Raw genomic sequence first — 22,663 nt, forward strand, 5'->3', positions numbered from 1 at the left:
GGGTAATCCTGTTGGCCCTAAAGCAGCAATTTGACATTACTAAGTACCGAGGAGGTTTCCATGGAAACAAGGTGTATGACCCTCTGCTCCCTGAGACCTGCCCAAACTATATTTGAACTCACAAAAATCGGTCTGGCGATAGTAACATAAACAAATCATAGATCAATATTTAGAACCTAGCTAGATACCTATAGATCCTACACGCACGTGCTCTCAATCAGACAAGCTCAATGATGGTTTATATAATTTCCACTTGGTCACCAAATCAAGCTAACTTGTCCCAAGTTGAGATGAAAAGAATCTTGTACAGCAAGACAAATTAGCTGGCATGCACCCCAACTCCTGCCACTCTGAATAGCCGGTTTCTGGTATTTCATCCTTGTGCCAGGCCAATCACATTAGCTCCTGGTATTGTCAATAACATGTAGCCACTGCTATATATAAGTTCCGGGCAGAAGCAATAGGTCACATATCTATCCACATTTGTCAAAGCAATATTATCCCAAATCAAAAGAGCAATTAATACATACTCTTTACATCATGAATAGCAAGGTTATAGATACTCCAGCAGCTGGTGCAATCAGCAAAAGTCTCAGGAGCGCTAGGCCTCTCCCGAAAAGAGGGCAAATAAAGTGCAGAATTGCAGTAAATGCTTTTCAATCCATTGTTTCAGTGATATCCAAAGCTTCTCCAAATCGTGAGCAGCATGCCCTCAGGAAAACCTATTTGATGGAACATTAGAGATTAATGAATGAATACGATGGTATTATATAATGTAAAAATTTATTTTTCTATTATTTCTTCTTCTTGATTACTGCTTTTATCTTCTCTGCTTTGTATGTTGTTCTTTTTTTCCCCCCCAAAAAAAAAACGAAAATTCATCTTGGATAGTTTTCAGCTGCCAACAGCTAAAATTTTACTATATTCATAATGACAGAACCTGAGGGCATTTTGTTATGTTGTAGCAAAAATGTGAAATCGGCATTAATTCATAGTTCCAATAAACCCCTGTATCAGAGAACATGAACGGCCAATTTTGCATACAATACACATATTACTTGAACACGAGTTTTAACAAGTTTATCATAATTGCAGAAGGGAATGAATAAACATTTTATCAGAGATCCATCTGAAAGTCATAGAGAAATCAAGGGATATAATAAAAGCAAGAAAACTTCTAACTTTCTACAGTGATTTAGTTTAACAAACGTTGAAATTGAAGCACAATGTCTGTAGCACACCAAAGATATATCTTCACAGCTGTTAATCTGACGTTAACTGGCTCAATGGACACAAGCTTTGAAAAACCTGTCTCCAGTAATGAGAAATAAGTTCCCAAGTCAACAATTATATAATATTTCCCACCCTTGACATTTTCAATAACATGAATGAAACCAGAGGTCATTGGGAATCTGACAATATATTTGCACATGTAATACTTAACCACACGTGTTAATAATCAGATAGCCACACAAACATTATGTTTTCTAAGTACGAATCCATAATTAGTCAACTGCAAAATCACCTAATGGATTTCATTTGTCTTATGTTGGTTGGAAAAGAATCCGAAATTTGCTCGCATGCCTCCCGTCTGTCCGCGTTGTACTTCAATTTATACGTATGCTTCAAACTCTAAGCCCTCAACCTCACAGGGAAAAAAACAATCAAATATGAAAATGACCGATGATTAGAATCATTGATTTGTTAATTTATAGCACTGGAAGCAAGTAAATAATGCCTCATACTATGATACAACCTTGCCCGAGATTAATGACAAGTCAGCATGGGAAACAGAGAAAGAAGCCCAGCTGGTTGAGGAGCACACAAAAGGTCCAGCTCGTATGCGCAGGGCACCAACATACCTCAAAGATTACATTACCTAAGGAATATTCGAGAAGGCACAAAGAGAATGGAAAAGATGGCAGCTGTGATTTTGTTATTTTGTTGTGACTGTTTTTTCTTTGAATCATTCATTTGTTGGTTAGTTACACGTGTAATGTTGAGGGGTAAAAGATATATGTAGAGGGGAACACGTCATAAAAAAAGGACAGGAAAATGGCAAATATTTCTTCTTCTCTCTCTCCGTCTCTCCTGCTATCTCTGTTTCTCCATTAATTTCAATTCTTTTGCTTCTTTTTGCTGGAGTCAGCACTTACTCGAAAAGTGTAAATCTAGGATATAAACTCTGAGTTGCAGAGTTGTATCAATTGGTGCTTTCATTGTCTTCTTCTCCTTCTTAAAAATATATATATATATATATATATTCGACCATGACCGAGACAACAAAGACGCTTGATTCTGAAGTTCTTTCCGCCATGAAGGAGCTCCTTGAGAAGCAAACACTCTCTGTGCATCAAACCTTACAACAATACATGTCCACTGTAGATTCCCGTTTTGAGGAATTACAATCTCAAATCCGTGGGTCTGTCGGCGTTTTAAGTGGCCCTTCACGACCATCGGAGCGGATGTCAGCGTTTACAGAGGGTTCGGCTGGGGGCACAGAATTTTCCCCGCTTTTACATTCCATGAAAATGGACATTCCCAAGTTTGACGGCTCTGATCCGACCGGGTGGGATTTTCGCATCAACGAGTTTTTTGACCTCCATGGGACCCCAGATAATTTGCGTCTTCGCATTGCATCGTTTCACATGGAAGGGAGAGCCGCTGCTTGGTATCAATGGATGAAAGCTAACAATCTCTTAACCACATGGCGAAGTTTTTTGGTCAGTCTTAAGAGTCGCTTTGGAGCTTCCATGTATGAAGACCATCAAGGGAATCTTTCAAAGTTAACACAGACCACCACAGTTGCGGAATTTCAGTCTGCTTTTGAAGACTTAATGAACAAAGTTACTGGTATATCTGAGCCTTTGTTAATTAGTTTCTTTATCACGGGTTTAAAACCCGATATCCGTCGTGAGTTGTTGTTTACTCGACCTACTTCGCTCATGGAAGCCTTTGCTCTTGCTAGAGCTTATGAGGCTAGATCTGATGAAGCTAAAACAACCAGTCGTTCTTGGTCAAAGTGGTCTCCTACTACACCGCAAGCTCCACAAAATTTTTCCCATGTTTTATCGAACTCTTCCACTTTTAAAAATACCAATACTCTTGCTGCCCCTGTTATTACTACACCAAAACCACCATCTCAACCTCCATTATTACCAACCCCAAATTTACCAATCCGTCGACTTACTCCGGCTGAGTTACGGGATAAAAGAGAAAAAGGGTTATGTTATAATTGTGATCAGAAATATAGTGCAAACCATCGCTGCCGCAGCAACTTCTTGTTGTTGATGGGTACTGATGATGAGGAGTGTGTCCTGGGGGAGGCTTATGATGAGTTTTACAAGTTATATCCCGAGCTTCACCTTGAGGACAAGGTAAATTTTCAAGGGATAGGGAATGATACAACCTTGCCCGAGATTAATGACAAGTCAGCATGGGAAACAGAGAAAGAAGCCCAGCTGGTTGAGGAGCACACAAAAGGTCCAGCTCGTATGCGCAGGGCACCAACATACCTCAAAGATTACATTACCTAAGGAATATTCGAGAAGGCACAAAGAGAATGGAAAAGATGGCAGCTGTGATTTTGTTATTTTGTTGTGACTGTTTTTTCTTTGAATCATTCATTTGTTGGTTAGTTACACGTGTAATGTTGAGGGGTAAAAGATATATGTAGAGGGGAACACGTCATAAAAAAAGGACAGGAAAATGGCAAATATTTCTTCTTCTCTCTCTCCGTCTCTCCTGCTATCTCTGTTTCTCCATTAATTTCAATTCTTTTGCTTCTTTTTGCTGGAGTCAGCACTTACTCGAAAAGTGTAAATCTAGGATATAAACTCTGAGTTGCAGAGTTGTATCATACTATCCCCCGTGAAATTCTTCTCCTTCTTAAAAATATATATATATATATATATATTCGACCATGACCGAGACAACAAAGACGCTTGATTCTGAAGTTCCCGGGAATGCAGATCCAAGGCCAAGGGTACACATGTTCTGCTTGCAAATAGCGCAATGAATTTCTACGCATCATAATTTGTACATGGTTAAGAAAAGATTGAACTTTTACAATTTCGCAGTTGCTACCATATGCTCATACAACTTAATTAGCTCCTTGTATATTTCTTTACTCTGAGAATGTGAACTATCACCAGCGTAGAAATGATGAGTGTATCCTCCGACATGAATCCAACTATAACCAGGTTCCTTGCAAAGAAATTTTTCTTTCATTTCTTTCCTCAATTTCCCAACATCATTCCACATTCCTGCCGAAGCATAGAGATTCGAAAGGAGAACATAAGTAGATTCATTATCAGGCTGAAGCTCAAGAAGTTTACTTCCTGCTAATAGGCCTAGATCAATATTTCCATATATGGTGCAGGCTGATAAAAGACTTTGCCATATATGAGCGTCAGGTGGAATAGGCATTTGATCAATGGTCATCTTAGCACCTTCTAGTAGTCCTACTCGACCAAGTAAATCAACAATGCAAGCATAATGTTCTAATTGTGGGATCAATCCATGAAGGTCAGACATACAGCTCAAGTAAGTATGCGCTTCTCTCACGAACCCAGCATGGCAGCATGATGTGAGCACTGCAAGATAAGTTATCTCATCCGGTTTTACTCCAAATTTGGACATTTTGTTAAAAAGATTGGATACTTCGTGATAACAACCATGTTGAGCATATCCCATCATCATAGCATTCCAACCAGCCAAACTGTCCCTGCATATTTTCCTGAAAGCTCTTTTTGCATCTTCTATGGTTCCGCACTTACAATACATGTCAATAACAGCACTCTCAACAAAGATATCCTGATCATATCTAGCTTTCAGTGCCAGACAATGAATTGCTTTTCCCTGTTCCAGATCTGTCATAGCAGCACAAGCCTTAAGGACAATGCTGAAAGTTGAGCCATTCACTTCACGGCATGAGCCCCATATGGTTCGGTATAATTCCAGAGCTTCAGCATGACAAGAAGCATATACTAAAACACTAGCCAAAGCATTAATGTGAACAGCATTCTTTTTATCAATCTCAGAAAGTACTCTCTTTGATTCATTCAAGGCATTGCATTTCCCATACGTTGTTATCAAGCATGAAATCATGGAATCATCCAGCAAGAATCCAGATTTAATAATATGTGAATGTACTTGCATTGCCTGCTTTAGAGATTTTGAATTAGACACTGCTTCAAGAATACTAGCCATAGTGTAACCATTGGGTATTAGTGAAAATTCAAGCATATGACAGAACATATCCAGAGCCTGATTAAAAAAGCCATTTTCAGAATATCCAGCAATCATAGAATTCCATGAAACAGAATCCTTAAAAATCAGATAATCAAAAATACTCCTAGCATCATTAACTTGCCCACATTTCCCATACATGGATATCAACGCATTTCCAATAGAAACAACCTCCATGAATCCCACCTTGTAACAAAATGCTTGAATTTGCTTCCCAGCTTTTAATATCCTCTCCCCTCCAACTGAAGACAAAAGATTGATCATCGTATACTCATTAATTTGAAAATCATTAAACCGCAGATCTTTAAACAGTCCAAAGGCTTCCACACCATCACAGGCGGCTGCAATCCTTTCGCTCCAAGAAACAACATCTGGCTCAGTAATTTCATCGAACATTTTAACAGCGTCCAACTTTTGCCCACACCTTACATACAAGTTCATTATGGCATTATTCAGATGATTACAAACTCCACTCAAAAAACCCACTTTAACACCAAACCCATGAATCTGCTCCCCTTCTTTAACATCAAACGATGCACCAAGCACAGCAGTCAAACTAAATTCATTCAATTCTAAACCTAAACTCCTCATCTCCACAAAAACCTCTTTACTCTTATCAAACTCCCCATTCCACACATACCCACAAACCATAGCAGTATAAGCCACATTATCAAGATCTAAACAGTCCCTAAAACACATCTCAGCGGACACAATTTCTCCACTTTTCGCATAATTTTCGATAAACCCACTTACTAAATAAACCCTTGAACTGAATCCTAGTTTCAAACAAACCCCATGAACAATCTCGTTTTCTTGCAGACTCCCACAAGCCTTAACCAAAGAACTAAAAGTGAAGGCATCAGGCCTCAAACCCTGATACCTCAACCTATCAAAAAGCTTTAAAGCGGGTCCAGATTGGCAAAAACGAGCCAATCCAGAAATGAGAGCATTGTAGGTGATGATGTCGCGGTTTTGGGTGTCAAAAAGGAATCGAAAAGCGCGACGAAAGTCAGCGAATTTGGTGAAGTGAGAGATGAGAGTAGTGGACAAAATGGGGTCAAGATGGTGGCCATTCTTTATGAGAAGAGAGTAGATTTGGTCTGTGAGCAGTGGGGAGAGCTGAGCGAGAGATGATTTGAGTGCTTGTGAGTGGTTGTTTTGGTTTAATAAGGTTTTGATGGAGGGTTTTTGGATAGAGATTGAGCGAGTGAGTCTCTTCATGCATGTCGTTTAACGGTTTTCTACTGGAGTTGTAACCGCTTGGGTATTTGGGGAGATTTCCCGCGGGAAGTAATAGTGAGGTGTGCCGTTTTGATTGAAGGAAAAAATAACAAATTTAAAATAAATTACCAATACGATTCTTATAAGGGTCGGTTATATTGAAACTCTTTTACTGTGGAACAATAACAATGATTGTACGGTTATAGCGATAAATATTAAATTTTTACTTATTGTTATTATTAATTGACAACCATTATCAATGCTCTATAGTGAAGCAGGTCCATCATAGTCACGATTTTATTATTATTATTGTTATTATAGCTATTATTTATATAATTGAGAACTACTGACTCACTCTTTTATTTATTTATTTATTAAATTTATAGAAATATATTTTTAAAATAAGTAGTGCCATACATTTTAAATGATGTGATATTTATCAATAGAGTGATGAGGAAATATGATTAATTTACTCCAATATTATAAAGAATCATTAATCACTTAATAGATAATAATAAAATTTAGAATTTAAAAAAAAAAACTTCAAATATCTATTATTACTATTTAGAAGTTTAGTCCTGAGACATACCTATCCAATAAAAAAAAAAACTGCATCTATATAGATTCCACGTCAAATACAATGATTATATTTTGTAGCATTTTGGTTTATAATTTAACGTGCGTTTGGAGCAACTTTACTACCATAGCGCAGCTACTCTCCACCCTATGTTCTAGCAGAATATGACAGCGCAACTGCTCCAAATACACACTTAAACATAAGTTGGTTTGTAAAACATGAATTTCACAATCCCGGCCATTGCCTGGTGCTACTTGCAAGTTACAAGCAACACCGCTCATTAAACTTGGGCGGGGATTTAGCTGGGGTTCACTTGCGGGGCAAGCATCATTTCTCAAACGATACTATTGACTCAATCTTCCCTCAACTAAAGGTACTGCCTTCACAACAAAATCTCTTTAAAAAATAGTGACTAACCATAATGCACCACGTAACTAATCTGTTGAAATTAGCAGCGTCAGCATTTCAATCCTTTGCCCAGTGACACCACATAATAGATAATACATTGCTTTCTTCAATCTTCATCACTCCACGTTAGCAAAAATATTATATTTTCTACAGTACCACCTAAAGTTTATTTATTTGTTAATCTATTTGCATACCCAAAATTATTAAAAAGCGTTCAACAAATAAAACAGAGGTAATTGAATAGAAATGATGGACGTATGCTGCAGTGCTTCTGCGCTTTCACGTGTACTTTTGTTTCACATACGAAATGTGTTTTCTTTCATTAGCGTGGCCGCTACCGTCGCAGCCCATGCCATGCCATGCCACCCTGCAAAATTTTCCTCCTTTCACGCACAACGTTGTTGGCTTCCTATAGAAGAATATTGATCAGGTGCGAGTGCAGCTAACAATGAATTACGGAAACAGATATTGTAGCCTTTACCCACTTGATACTTTGGATTTATGCCTGTGATGGGCAGTTAACAATGAATTATATACATCACAAATTCAGAGTTTCTGCAAGTTCACATTGGAAGAGAATCCGAATAAATTCTAATCTGATTCAACATGTGCGTTTTAGCCGTTAAGAGGATATAAAGGGACTGATCATTCATCAATTTGGAAGATTAAAAAGAAAATACAATTTAAGCTCCGTCTAAATAGATATACATTAAAAAGATGCGAAGTCGACTGTGTGTGCATATGATTGCAGCATATTAAGGGTTTATTAGAGTTTTATCCACACGTAGAATCATAGCATAGTTAAGGGTTTTTTGAGCATACATAAATTGGCAATCAGTACTAAACAATACAGAAATGAGTTCCTATTAGAAACTCGGGACTCTTTCCCTTCAAATTGAAAGTAATAATATTATATTTTTCCACCCGACTCATGGCCTGTGTGGCATATTGTACGTTATTCTTAAAAAAAAAAGAGCAAATTTATTAATTAGGTCAACCACTTAAGTGAGATCCATCATAAAAATCTCTTACTTCCTCGCTAGTAACTCTCGCTGTGCCAGAACTGTGGTGATTTGGAAAAGAATGGTGGCCAATGTGCATAAAACAAGGGCATGGTTGGCGCAAATTAAAGAAGATTCTCATGGGTTTGGTGGTTGTGGATAAACAAGAGTGGGTTGTTTAAATTAGTGTGAAAAAAAAAAAAAATGCAAGTGGGTTCACGCCAGCATTTACGGAGCCCAATAAGGGCAATTATGCGGCATTTGGTTGATGAAAAGGACAATCAAAGCAGCCCTTTCCAAACCACTTGGGCTCAGCCAAAATGGCTAGAAAATGGTTCGAGTTTCCGCAGATGTATTGTGGGGTTATAATTTAAATGTTCTGTTTTAGAGTTTCAAAACTTTAGTGAAAATAATTTTTTTTCTTAAAATGAAAGTTGGACGTCCCTCGAATATTTTGAGATGGTTAAAAATTTGAGGGTGTCATATCAAAATTAATATAAACGGGTCTCAATAATTTATATGGTGTAAATATCATGAGCAATAATTTTCAAAAAAAAAAAAAAAAGCCGCCCTTTCCAAAGACAACTCGACTGCTGCGTAAGGTGCCGAGTCCATTCAATGTAGCATTGACGAAATTTGTCAAGCTGAGGCAACAAGCTAAAATTAAATTATACTTTTCACTTTCCTTTACGATACTACATTTTACTCTCACCTCCTTTGTTATTTATCTGAACAAGATTGTTTGGCGATTATAATCTTTTAAAATTTTGCCTTAAATAAGAAGAAGCTTTTGGCTTCACAAAACTACCAATATCAATCAGTCTTGCTTGGTCACTTAATGTTTTGTGCTCTTGTCAAACATAAATGCTAATGCCTTATTATACCTGGAGTAGCTGGCTCTTGACAGAACAAGCATGTTTGATTTATTCTACTTCGTTAAATTGCAAGAGAGATGTTTTATTTAGGCAGCAACTACGTTGAAGCAGTTCTAACTTAAAGCAACCTCTAAAACCGTTGGATGTATAAAATTAAATTTAAAATAATTATAATAATATGCATTCAATAATTTTAAAAGCTGTTCTATATTAGTGATACTTTAACAAAATTGAACCCTTTATTTTATTTTATTTGACAAAAATTAAACTTAAAAAAAATGTCAGCGTGATTTCAATAGTTAAAAGTCAGCTCAGAAAAGGTGAATAATTTCGTTTTGTCATCGTGCAAAACTTTACGAGGTTTGCAGTTTTCATGCCGTTCAATATTCACATTAATTATTTTAATAAACAGCTTTTTATTTGCAAAAGAAAAGTGATTACCCTCACGTAATTCGTGCCATTAAAGTGTGAACCGCTTTGCGTTGAATTGAACAGGGCCAAATATTTTGTTTGTTAAATTCAAATGGCTGTTAAAAAAGCTAAGGCAAAAGGGGGTATATCACCACACACATGATAAGAAATAAAAATATTGACGCCTGCAGGAGGAAAAATTTTATAATATTATTATGATAATATAACCAATTGATGTAAAAGTGATATGTATAGTTAAATTTAATGTAACAATCACATATATGATATATGATAATTTTTAAAAAATAAAATCAGATAAAAAAAAATACTATTTACATTATCCTAATATTAGCGCTCTAAATCTGTATTGCATTAATTTATAAACTTAATGCGGCCAAATCCGCATAAATCAAACAGGAGAGTCGGGTTTAAGCCGCATTGCATTACAGATGAAAAAAAAAATTAAAATTAAGAAACTTTTGCAACGTTTTCACGCCAATCCTTCGTGGTTTCATATCACCCAATCCAGCAACACCAAATCGATTTGACAATCATCGCTCGACGCTATCATTGACGCCTTCACAGTGCTGCGCGACACCATAGCCACTGCTCCATGAAGACGCCTTCACTGTGGAGAAGACGAAGCCCATAGAAGAAGAAGAAAGAAGGAGAAAAAGAGGAAAAGAAAAATGGAAAACAAACTGAAGAAGATAAAGAAGAAGGAAAGGAGGGGAAAAAAAAAAAAGAAAATGAGATGAAGACGAAGAAAGAGAAAAAAATGAAAAAAGAAGAAACAGATCTGGAGAAGACGAAGGTAGGAGAGAGAGGAAGCAGATAATGATGCATTCAAAAATATTATCCAAAAAAAGAAAATTTTGAAAAAAAAAAGAGAGAGGAAAATAAAAAAAGGAGTAAATAAATAAAATATATATGTTCTTTTAATAAATAAATAAATAAAAATATTATTTTTTAATTATATAATTTAAATTAATAAAAAATTTAATACAATACAATGAAACACCAAATATAGTATAATTAAAAATTAATACAATATAATATTGAACCAACCGTCGTACAATATTATTATAATTCAATGTTAATATAATGCAACATAATATAATGTACTATATTAAAATAATAAAATATAATATAATACAGTACAGTGTGTGAAATGCATCATTTAAACACTTTAATTGTTGAGTAAACATAAACATAGCCATCGGCATTAGCCAGCAGGATTGCTGCCTCGGTTTCTATGAGTAGTTAAGAGTGAAGAAGATACAGTTCTTCAACAATTGATCAATTTTAATGTGACTAATCGAACAGATACAAAGTCAAAATCCATATCAATAATTATATGAATCTCATGGGCCAACTCTAAAGATGTCGATGTATCAATGCAAAAGAAGGGGGAAAAAAGAAAAAAAGGACAAGGGTCTACGCTGATGTTATATTTATTTAAAAGTAAAATTTATTGTTGGATACCCTCAATATTCATTGTTTTTAGGTTATGATCTCTTAAAGTTTGATGTTTTTACATTACGGTTCCTGTCGAATCAAATTGTGTTTTCTCACAAATTTGTTATATGGGCTATATAATGTCCTCGATGAACCAACCAGCTATTAAGGAATTGAGGTCAACAGAATTCTAAATCATGGATAAAAAAATGACAAATTTTCTTTTCCCAAAAAAAAAAAAAAAAAAAAAGAAAAAAGCATCGACTTAATTAAAAATATCGCGCATTTTTCGGCAAGCAGTTGCAGGAAAAAAAAAAGAACAAGATGCAGCCGTAAACGCGTCTTACCGTTGGTAATAACAGGTTCACAGAGGAGGGGAGGTCGGTGTGCAACAGTGCAAGTGCAATTATCTGATATTTTGAGTCCACCAAATTAATACGTGTACTCTCCTCAGCCCCCTGCTCTCTTAACAACTGAGAGCAGGTGCCCTGCAACGCGTAAGTCGTAACCAAACATGTCAAACATAAGTCAATCGATCGGGCCCATCAGTCCAATCAAGGGTGGCCATGGATGCCGCCCGCCACGGCAACCTACTGTAGATTTTTATTTAAACAGGAAAAATTACTGTAAGTTTTAATAATTATCAGATCTACCCGGTCCCTGTTATATTTTAGAGATTCCCTCGTTCGAAATTACATATATTAAAAAATTATTTGTAACAATACATAAAAATATAAATTATATAATACAAGTTATAAATTATAACTTGTATTTTAAAAAATAAATTTTATCAATGTAAATAAAAAATTAAAATTTTAAAATTAAAATAAATAAATAAAATTTATAACTTGTATTTAAAAAATAAATTTTATCAACGTAAATAAAAAAATTAAAAATTTAATATTAAATAAATGAATAAAATATACCAATCTAACAAAAATATCTCTATTATAAACAAATTATCATAAATAAGATCAATATCTCACTTTATTTTTTAGTCAATATATAAACATTCTCAACAGTACACAATATTTTTTGGATTTATGTTAATGTTCAAATTTTAATTTTAATATCCTATTTCATCCTTTTAATTAATACATAAGTATTATCGATAATATTTACCAGAATTTTTAATAACTACTATAAAAAAAAAAACAGATCAGATTTCTTTGGGAAAAATATTTTCTCAACACTATATAATCTACTGTAAATTTAAATTTAAAATACTAAATTTATCCGTAACCCGTAAAATTATTGGAACGAATTTCTACAAACAGATTTAGTGGTAATTTTGCCATCCTTCGCATCATCAGCCATTATATGTCAATGTGTCGGCCCACACCTCTAAGTGACCACACCCAATTCAGCCAGCTGCCAGCTCCTCACAATAACAGTACAAAAAACTTTAAACATAAACATAAATATTACCCTGCGTGTAGCCTTAGCCTAATAGCCTTTACCCCGTATAGAGTCAGGAAATCCGACAGCTATGCCTCTTCTTGCTCTCGTCACTTGTAAACTCTCTGCAACTCCCTCTTCACTCTCATTTCACCTTCTCCACCTCTTAGCTCCTTTTAGTCTTTACCACATTCATCTCACAGTTCCAACATTTTAAGCTACTTTACCAAATCTGGTCATTCTTTTAACATTAATCGATTTTTTTTTTTTTTTGTACCCAACAATTGAGCTCTGTTCTGTCCAAATCTAGTAACAACCTATTTTAATTCTTTACAATCTACAGTAATTTTGCCAATGTACAATCTCTAATTCTTTTGCATTTACTCGAAGCAAAAAGAGGGAAAAAAAAAAAAAGAGAGAGAGAGAGAAAGGAATAATGAAAAGCCAGAAAGATTTGGAGAAACCAATTTGGGATCAGATGAGGAGCCCGTCAGGTAATCCGATTCCAGGAACCGGGTCAAGTATCCGACCCGCACCCAAGCTGATGGTCTGGCTCATCCTCTTCGTATCAGTCACTTACGTCGTCTACACTCTCAAGCTCGTCTCCACCTCACGAGCCTGCGACGGCGAACGCGAACCTTTCTCCACCACTCATCGATTATCATCCACCTCTACATCGGTCACTAGCAACATAACATCTGAGCCGTCGGTACAAAATCAAGCGGATGCCCATCGCCACATCCACAAACACGAATCTCAGGAACTACGAGTGCAAAGAGCGACTGAAATCCACCACATCGTGTTCGGCATCGCCGCGTCAGCTAAGCTTTGGAACCAAAGAAAAGAGTACATCAAGATATGGTACCAGCCAAACGACATGCGCGGCGTGGTTTGGCTCGATGACTCTGTGAAATCGAACGAAACCGACAACCTGCCACCGGTGAAGATCTCAAGCGACACTTCGCAGTTTCCGTACAAGAACAAACAAGGACATCGTTCAGCCATACGGATCTCGCGCATCGTTTCCGAAACGCTCCGTCTTGGGCTTAGAAATGTGAGGTGGTTTGTGATGGGAGACGACGATACCGTTTTCATAACTGAGAATTTAGTTCGGGTTTTGAGAAAATACGACCACAATCAGTATTATTATATCGGGAGCTTATCTGAGAGTCATTTGCAAAATATATATTTCTCTTATGGAATGGCTTACGGCGGTGGCGGCTTTGCTATCAGCTATCCATTAGCTAAGGCGCTTGTTAAGATGCAAGATAGGTGTATTCATAGATACCCTGGACTGTACGGTTCTGATGATCGAATGCAAGCTTGTATGGCCGAACTCGGTGTTCCACTCACTAAAGAATTCGGCTTTCACCAGGTTCGCTCACTAGTTTCTTAACTCGCTTTTGTCACTCAGTGCCTCGCCTTTAGTTTATTTATTTTTTGTCGTTTCGGCTTTTTCAGTCGGGTTATGATCGGTGATCATTTGTCCGTAAATGAACGCTAGAAGCTTCGATTTTTTTGGGGTTAAATTAATTTTTTGGGCAGTAGTTTGTGTAATTACTAATTTGCGTAGAATTGAAGTTAGATAACAGTGGAGTTAATTAAGTAAAAATATGAGTGTGGATTACCGAAAGACGAGTATACGTTTCGCGGAATTCAAGCACAAGCAGAGCTGTTGATTGGCGTTAGCTTCGGCCTTTTTGTTTGTGTAATAATAATAATGTATGGTGTATGGTTACTACTTATTACCAGACTGTAAGATTGGTCCATAAGCTCCTTTCGGTCTACACTCAACAGGCGTGTGATTAGTTCAATGTTGTCCGTAGTCTGGGCTGGCCTCCCTGGTGTCGGGATGGGGCCCACGTGGGGCTGTCTTTTTACCATTTTTCGTCACACTTGATCTCTCTTATACCCACAAGCATCTTTAGCGCGTGCTGTCACCATTCTTTAATGGATCATGAATGGGTTTTTTACCTTCACTTGGACTTGGCCACATGTGGTGATTTGACGTGAATATTATACAAAACATCTATGAAGTTGATTAATGGGGATGTATCCAGCAAAAAAGTTGCACTATTAACAATCAATTGACACGTAAACTTTTGGGTACCACTCTTGGGTTGATATAGCATGACCCTGATTAATGATTGCTTGCTTCGATTGAACAAATTTGGCATAAACCTTGTTGATGAAATAGGTTTTTGCTTGCCGTCTTAGCTAAGTGGCTGCATTTCAGTTGTAGTTATATTTTTGTTTTGTGAGCTCCATAAGAGACTAGACTTTTTCATTTATATTTTCTAGTAGCTAATTTGTTTCGATGTCACATGTGGATGCACTGCTGCATATGAGCAAGTGCAGTTCGGAGAAGGCTTATACCGTTGAAAATGTGTAAAATTAGATGTGTGTATTGTTCGCCTCAGAATCAATGGTCTAATTCTAGTCTATCTTTGGTTTTGTTTCATCTATGTGATCAAGAAATTTTATATTGTGACGTTATCATGAATGATTCTTACTGATTCTAACAGTCTCTTCTTGGTGGATGGCTATCAGTATGATGTGTATGGAAACCTGTTTGGACTCCTTGCTGCACACCCAGTTACACCGTTGGTGTCACTTCATCATCTTGACGTAGTTGAGCCTATCTTTCCAAATATGACAAGAGTTCAAGCCCTTCAGCATCTGATGGTGCCCAAGAAGCTTGATTCAGCGGCACTTATGCAGCAGTCTATCTGTTATGACAAACGCAGGACTTGGACCATATCCGTTTCATGGGGTTTTGCTGTTCAAATTTTTCGTGGTATATTTTCACCCCGGGAGATGGAAATGCCTTCAAGGACATTCTTGAACTGGTACAGAAGGGCAGATTACACAGCTTATGCATTCAACACTCGTCCGGTTAGCAGAAACCATTGTCAAAAACCTTTTGTATTTTACATGTCAAAAGCAGAATTCAATTCTACAATGAACCAAACAGTGAGTGAGTATGCTCGGCATCGGATCCCTCATCCCCAATGCAGATGGAAGATGGCCAATCCTGCTGAGCTTGACACATTAGTGATTTACAAAAAACCTGACCCCTATCTATGGGATAGAGTAAGTGCATCTGTTAGTTTCTTCATTTACTCGTTACTTTTTCAATATTTTCGTTTGGCCATTGGCCCTGCCTGAATGCACTTGGGCTAATAGTGGCCTTTTTTTTTTTTTTTTTTTTTGAATCGGCGTGTTTGGGCAGTCTCCAAGGAGGAATTGTTGCAGGGTCTTGAAGTCGAAGAAGAAAGGAGTTATGGAGATAGATGTGGGTGTATGTAGACCGGGTGAGGTGAGCGAAGTATAGTCACCAATTTGTTTATTTTATTTTATTTTGTTTAGGATGGTAGCTTCTCCTTCTTGTTGCTCATAATTTCCTTAATTTATTCATCAAATTTCCAAAATTTTGTTAAGTGTAATTGAGGAACAGTCGCCAGAAGGGAAGAAAGGAAATATGTTTTTGTAATCTGTAGTTATACACGTTCCATGTCGTACATGTAACCTGTTAATGTAAGAGCAATGAGGCGCTGTACCGTGTTGTTTCACTTCATTTTATTCCCTCGTCAGCGATTAATCATTCTATGAGCCCGACACGGCGCATGTACTGCACTATGAATATTTTACTCTTAGCTTAGATTTGAAAATGACCATTTTTTTATTGGACGACTCATGCGTCATCGGTAACGTGGCATTCATTACCAAATTGAGAGCAATTGCATCCGATACATGAGAAATTTTAAAATAACTTAGATGTGTTGCAATCAATTTAATATAATATAAATATACATATATTATAATATTATTTATTTATTATATAATTGATACAGTATCTTAGGTATACTGTCAAATTTCTCAATACATTCCGAATTGGCAAATGCTATTTATGTAATTAATGTTGTTAATTAATTTTAACGGGTCTTGAGTTTTTAGGCCCTTCCAACGTGTCAATCTTTACAACGCCCACACTACTTTTGATGTAAAATGTATTAGAAAACGGGGGGTCAGAGTCAAAGTCAAAGACATGATGTGAGGTGCTAGGCTATTAGGAAATTAGAAAAGAAATATAAAAACTATGTAGTTTTCATTTGCTGAGCTGGGGGAATCATCATGGATATCATTATGAAAATCTCATACATATTTTAATCGTGCTTGGAGTTGGAGGGTTAATTTAGGATCAAGTGGACACGGGCCAGACAAACCTCGAATGGTAAAGTGGCATAATCATTTCGTATTTCTTCAATATGTCTCGTTGCATCCGGAAAAAGAACTTTTGATTTATTAAATTAACGTGTCTTCACCGCTGGAAATTTTTATTTTAAAATGATTCCAACCAAATTGAAATATGCATCACTAACCGTGACCCTGTCTTATTTATTAATCCTAGTTTATTATACAGCTCTCTTAGGTGTGCAATTAAATAACTTAATAGTTTGACTAGGGTGTGACCCGGTCCAATATTAAACTTGCGTAACATATATTTTTTTAAGAGATTTTAAGCAATGATAATAATAATAATAATAATAATAATCCCTAATTGATATCTCCATATTTTTATTCTTAATAGTCCCTCGCACCACCCCACCGAGTGTCGGTGCCAAATATGGGTGACAAAAACGACATAATTCACGGGGGTGCTAAAATACCTTCTTGGTGATTTTTAAAATATAACTTTCCAATGGACGTAGGACAATGATAGCAATCATACCCTTTCCACTGCCTTTCCTTCGTGATTTGAGAGCGGCAATGTCTGAAGGTGGGTGAGATAAAAGCCCGGCAGGGGTCCAGTAGTGAGTGTGAGTACGTTCACATCTCGATAAAAGTTGCCATCGTTTCTCCACGGTCTATTTTCGTGGGTCCCGCTGTCTTAATCAATGGTCCATATAGCAGGGTTTTGTACGGGGCAATAAAAGCCATGGTTGGATCAAAAGATCTGCCTCTCACGGTCGGTTTACGGAGGGTAATTTTTAAAATCCTCACCTGAAGTTTAGGCTTGTTGTAAGTAGATGGTGAGTATTTATTTATTTATAAAAAATTTTTTATTATCAGTTAATTTTAATATTGACCGTTAGTTAATTGTGCAAAGATAATATTATCCTTAAAAATAATTTATAGATGGAAATAACTAAAAAAAAATTAAAATTGTTGGCGCGAAAAGCACAAACCTTATTTTTTGACAATTTTATCCTTGTCAATTTTAAATATTTACAATATCATAGGTAAAGATTATAACTATTTTATTTTCAAATTTTTAATTTTATCTTTTTTGTAGAAACTTTAAGAAAATATTAATAATTTAAAGATGATTTTTTAAATTTTAAATTTTATCTTTCTTGTAGGAATTTTAAGAAAATATCAATAATTTAAAGAGGGTAAAATAGCCAATAATTTTAATTTTTTTTTAGTTATTTCCGTCTACAAATTATTATTAAGGGTAATATTGTATTTGCATAGTTAATTAACGGTCAATGTTAAAGTTAACTGATGGTAAGAAATTTTTTACAAATAAATAAATTCTCGTCATCTACTTGCAACAAGCCCAAACCTCAAGGGAGATTTTTAAAAATTACCCGTTTCTGGAATACTCTTCGGCTCCCGATCTAGAGTAAAACTAAACTTCTTTACGGTTAGTTAGCTGTACGAGCATTTCCGTTGATCCTTTACTTGATTTCGGGAAAAAAGGTATTCGAGTGAGTGTTTATTTCTCCGCTAATATTCTTCTTAAAATTAAGTTTGCGGTGATAATAGTTTTACCTTGGTGGGGGACAAACAACGGTTCAATCTCTATAGACTTGTCTGTTTAACGAGAGGTAGCATGTGATTGGTCGCATACTACAAAAAATAAGTATCTTGGGCCCTCTTCTAATCTTATTAAGATTGGAGGATCCAGATATCCAATCCAATGACATGTAGTAACCATTTCAATAATATCATTATATAGCCAAGATTAATTTGTTCATTTAGTCCCATGACATTTTATTTTAACTTCCCTAATTTTCTTCAAAAAAATAAATAATTCTCAAAAATGAAAAAATAATTTTATCCCCAAACAATGCTCTCTCACATCGACTAGCACTAATTCTCAAAATGAAAAAAAATAAAATAAAATTTAACCCTTAAACTTTTGGAGCCATTTATGACCATGACTGGTGAAAAAAAAAATTGCATTATTTCAACATCAGCCACCACGTAAAAAATTTTTGGGGTTCATGGAAAGATAACCTTTCTTGCAATCTAAAGAAATGGTGACTGATGTTGAAAACTTGACATAATGCAATTTTTTGGAGATAAAGCGCATGTGTTGATGTATGATAGGTATAATAGTTACTAGTTAATCACTTTGATTTGAAGAAAAATGAAATGGTGAAGTATCATATATCAATAAAAAGAGGGAAAAGGACACCCGACACTTATAGCCTCAAAATTTGGAGAAATAATTATAAAGACCCTTGAGTTTTCAATAAAGGATACCAAAACCCTCTTTTAATTATAATACTCTTTAACTCTATAAATCCAAAAAAGTTGACCTTAAAATTTTATAATAAATAGAAATATGATATTAAAAGAAATGTAATAATATATACATTTGAAAATAACTTTAATATTTAATTTTTTATTTTAAATCTATTCGACCTATTTTATTATATTAAAGTAATTTTTTAATAATAAATAGAAACATAATATTAACATAAATAAATTAAAATTAAAATTATTCTGAATATTATGTAACAAATAATCTTAATATCATTAATAGGGAGGTATTTTGTTAATTGTAAAATCTATTTAACCTAAAGCTTTTAAAAAAAAATCTTTATAATAAATACAAATATATTATCACAAAATATTAATAATCTAAAATTTTAATATTATTTAAATGTTAATAATAATTTAATATTATTGGTTTACTAGATAGATTATATTTTTTATATTAAAATTGCATTAATTAAAAAACTTTAAAGTCAATTTTCTAGTTACTATATTCAAAGAGTATTATGGTAAAAAAAAAAAGGTTTTTGTGTCTCTTTCTGAAAACTTAAGAGTTTTTATAATCATTTTTTCAAACCTTAAGGGTGTAGGTGTCATTTTCTCATAAGAAAAAACAAACTAAAAATTTGGAAATCAAAATGATAAGCTATGTAGTTGTACAAGTTTGAAACTCAATTCTTTGTGTGTGTGTGAAAAAAAAAAAGGAAATTCCTTTCAATAAGAAATAAAATGTAACAGTAGTGTGAAATATAATCAGATTTATGATTTATGTAAATGCAAAATATTATATATTGAACTTATAATTTTCTTTAAAGATTAATATGTATATTACAATTTAAATTAAATTTAAGTTTATTATGATGCAATCTATATTTTACTCTTTACAAATATTAGAGGAAATTCTATTGTATCAACGATCATACATTATTAAAAGAGAGAACTGTTCCTACAAAATTTTAAAATTGAGAGAGACAAATGTCAGAACTCAGAGCCATGCCTTCAAATGGGTTACCTATGGGCTAGGAGCCCACTACCGTTTAAATTGTGTCTATAACCACATAGTTCAAATTTCTAGCACAGCCTGGTAGTTGGTGCAGAAGCAGAGGTGAGAGGCAGAGTTGGAGGCCCAGCCCATGCAGAGCACAGAGTGATCCGATAAGATGATGGCCAGGAATGTACCCCCGGTCCGGTCCGTTGCCGCTAAAGAAGACAACAGTGTGGTTGGAAAAAGAGTAATACTTTTGACATCCTCTAATATTCTTATAAAACTCCATTTTTGACACGTGGCTAGATTTTAGTATAAACAAAAATAAATTGTGTGATTTTAGTTAGAATTGGTTGTCTATTTATTATTATTAATTTTTTTTTTAATGTTCATTAGGACAGAACTCTATAAATATATAAGAGGTGAGGTTTCAAAGGGATGTTAATAATTTAAAAAATTATTGTGCTGCTGAATGACTAGTGTTAGTGTATTTTATTTAAATAAGTTTCTACATTAGATGGTTCTACCACTAGTTCTAATATTGGTCTATTACTCCTTTCTCCTATCTCTGGTTTTATATCATGTTCTCCCAAATAATATTTCATTTTCTTGTTCTAAATAATAAATTTCACCTGTTCTAGATTTTTAAAGTCTAAATGTTTTATAAGTTCTTCATCTATTGGAAGCTATATATTTCCTAATTTTTCTTCTATATATTAAATTATTTACAGAGTGAGCTTTCTAAACTAATCTTTTCTAGTTCACGTTCTACAATTTTTTAAAGCATGTTCTAGTGTTTCTATACGAAGGACTGTTTTGTATCCAAGCATCATAAGCTTTTTCTAAAACAACAAATAGATTTTTATAAAAATTATCATCAAATTTATCAATCGTGGAAACATATTACGAACTAAATGAAGCGTGCCTTTACCTGGTTGAAGGATTTGTTGCAGAACTGGACTTCGTCCCCCGATTTAATTGTCTTCTTCTTTTTTTTTTTTTGGGTCGGAAAACATAAAATAATAGAATCTACTGGATTAGCGTAATATGTAAAGAAACTGCACAGCTCATGACAGATAAATAAGGATGATCACAGGCGATCCAAGTGCCCTTTTAGCCTTTAAAAAAATAATTTATAGGCAACTCAAAAAGAAAAAGAAAAAGACGGCTGCTTGTGTGTAAACACCGGCTTGAAGCTTGAAAGAAAGAATGGCAATTGGAAAATACCAGCTTCGAAGACGACATTAATTAAAAAGTCAAATAATTATCATGTATAATAATGATATAAGTGCAAGTTGGTATATAAACATACCACTTGGTATATAAACATACTGCGTTAGCTGTTGCAAAGCGACAGTAGTTAAACTTTTCATGCACAATTCGACGCGTTACAACTGTTTTGTGCAACTTAATTTGCTGATTTGAAGAATCATAATAAAATTATATTGCCATTGAATTAGTTAAAAATCAATCAATTCAAACGAAAGCAAAAAGGCCTGCTAGCTTTTGTCTTGTCTTAGCCAGCTTCGCTGATTCACACGCTGCTCCCTATTTGCAACATTATTCATGCATATCAAATCACTCGATCGAACACTCTTTTTGCTGAATTTTGGCAGATAATGCGTGTTTCTTTTTCACGCTCGGCAATAAATGAGCACCAATCAATGTGTAAATGATCCTATATTGAGGATTTATATGTAGTATCTCAACTGCGCTAATTAATCACTCAAATCTTTCACATATGCTACATGTGCAGTTATAGCAATGAAGAGTTAAAAAGACTTAATTGTGCCAAAACCTGTGACAGACAAGCCCCTTTGCGGCAGCAGAAGATACTCAGAATCGTCGCTCTCTTCTTGCCGATGGAGCGGCAACTAATTAGATGAAAAGAAACTACAGGAATAACAAGTTAACGAAACGTACGTCCTGCACTTGGTTTTGGTTCCTTGAAGAATATTGCTGCCTTTAAGGATGTCACATTCAAAGAATAGGCAAATTAAATTAGGCACAAATATTTTCGTAACTTATGAAGACAATGATTAGTGCAATATAGCATATTGCCATATCGATACTGTATGCTATCGTAATAATCTCTGAAAGGCTCCAACAGTATTGAAATTAAGAATTCTCATCCCTATTTTGTAAGTTTCGCTCATTAGTTTTCCAATATACAGAAAGAAAAGTATACATTTAGATAACACTTGTCATTTAATGCGCCTCTTGTCAGGTTATTTCTTCCACGCTTCCCTTGGATTCCTTCAACTACTTGATTTGATCATGCTGTGGGTTGTTGGTGATGTGTACCCGGTATCGAAGACATGATCTTTCAAATTTTGCTTATTAATATTGTTTTTAGACGTTTAAAATTATTTGCAGAGAGCGTTAACTTTTTTTTTTTTTTTAAATGAAGTCATATCTGAATACATTCAACCCCATAGAATGACTAAAGTTATAGAAATTTGTTCGCCTAACTCATACTTAAAACTTAGCTTATAAGTTGAGAGATGGTCCAAAACTTAAATACTTAGCTAAAAAATAAAAAATCAATAAATTTCAAATTTCCTCCATT

The 22,663-nt window shown here is 34.9% G+C and overlaps 2 protein-coding genes across 2 annotated transcripts; one reads left to right on the forward strand and one right to left on the reverse strand.

Annotated features, from left to right (window-relative positions):
- Positions 1-3,964: 3,964 nt before the first annotated feature.
- On the reverse strand, positions 3,965-6,548 carry LOC18048148 (pentatricopeptide repeat-containing protein At4g13650). Its single transcript, XM_006439429.2, has one exon. It carries the CDS (start codon positions 6,469-6,471, stop codon positions 4,066-4,068), a length of 2,406 nt encoding a protein of 801 aa, XP_006439492.1. The 5' UTR covers positions 6,472-6,548; the 3' UTR covers positions 3,965-4,065.
- Positions 6,549-12,574: 6,026 nt separating this feature from the next.
- LOC18048149 lies at positions 12,575-16,179 on the forward strand. Its single transcript, XM_006439430.2, has 3 exons — positions 12,575-13,974; positions 15,150-15,692; positions 15,832-16,179. Exons 1-3 carry the CDS (start codon positions 13,036-13,038, stop codon positions 15,931-15,933), a joined length of 1,584 nt encoding a protein of 527 aa, XP_006439493.1. The 5' UTR covers positions 12,575-13,035; the 3' UTR covers positions 15,934-16,179.
- The last annotated feature ends 6,484 nt before the right edge of the window (positions 16,180-22,663 follow it).

This window comes from Citrus clementina, unplaced genomic scaffold (assembly GCF_000493195.1).
Source record: "Citrus clementina cultivar Clemenules unplaced genomic scaffold, Citrus_clementina_v1.0 scaffold_3, whole genome shotgun sequence".
NCBI lineage: Eukaryota > Viridiplantae > Streptophyta > Magnoliopsida > Sapindales > Rutaceae > Citrus > Citrus x clementina.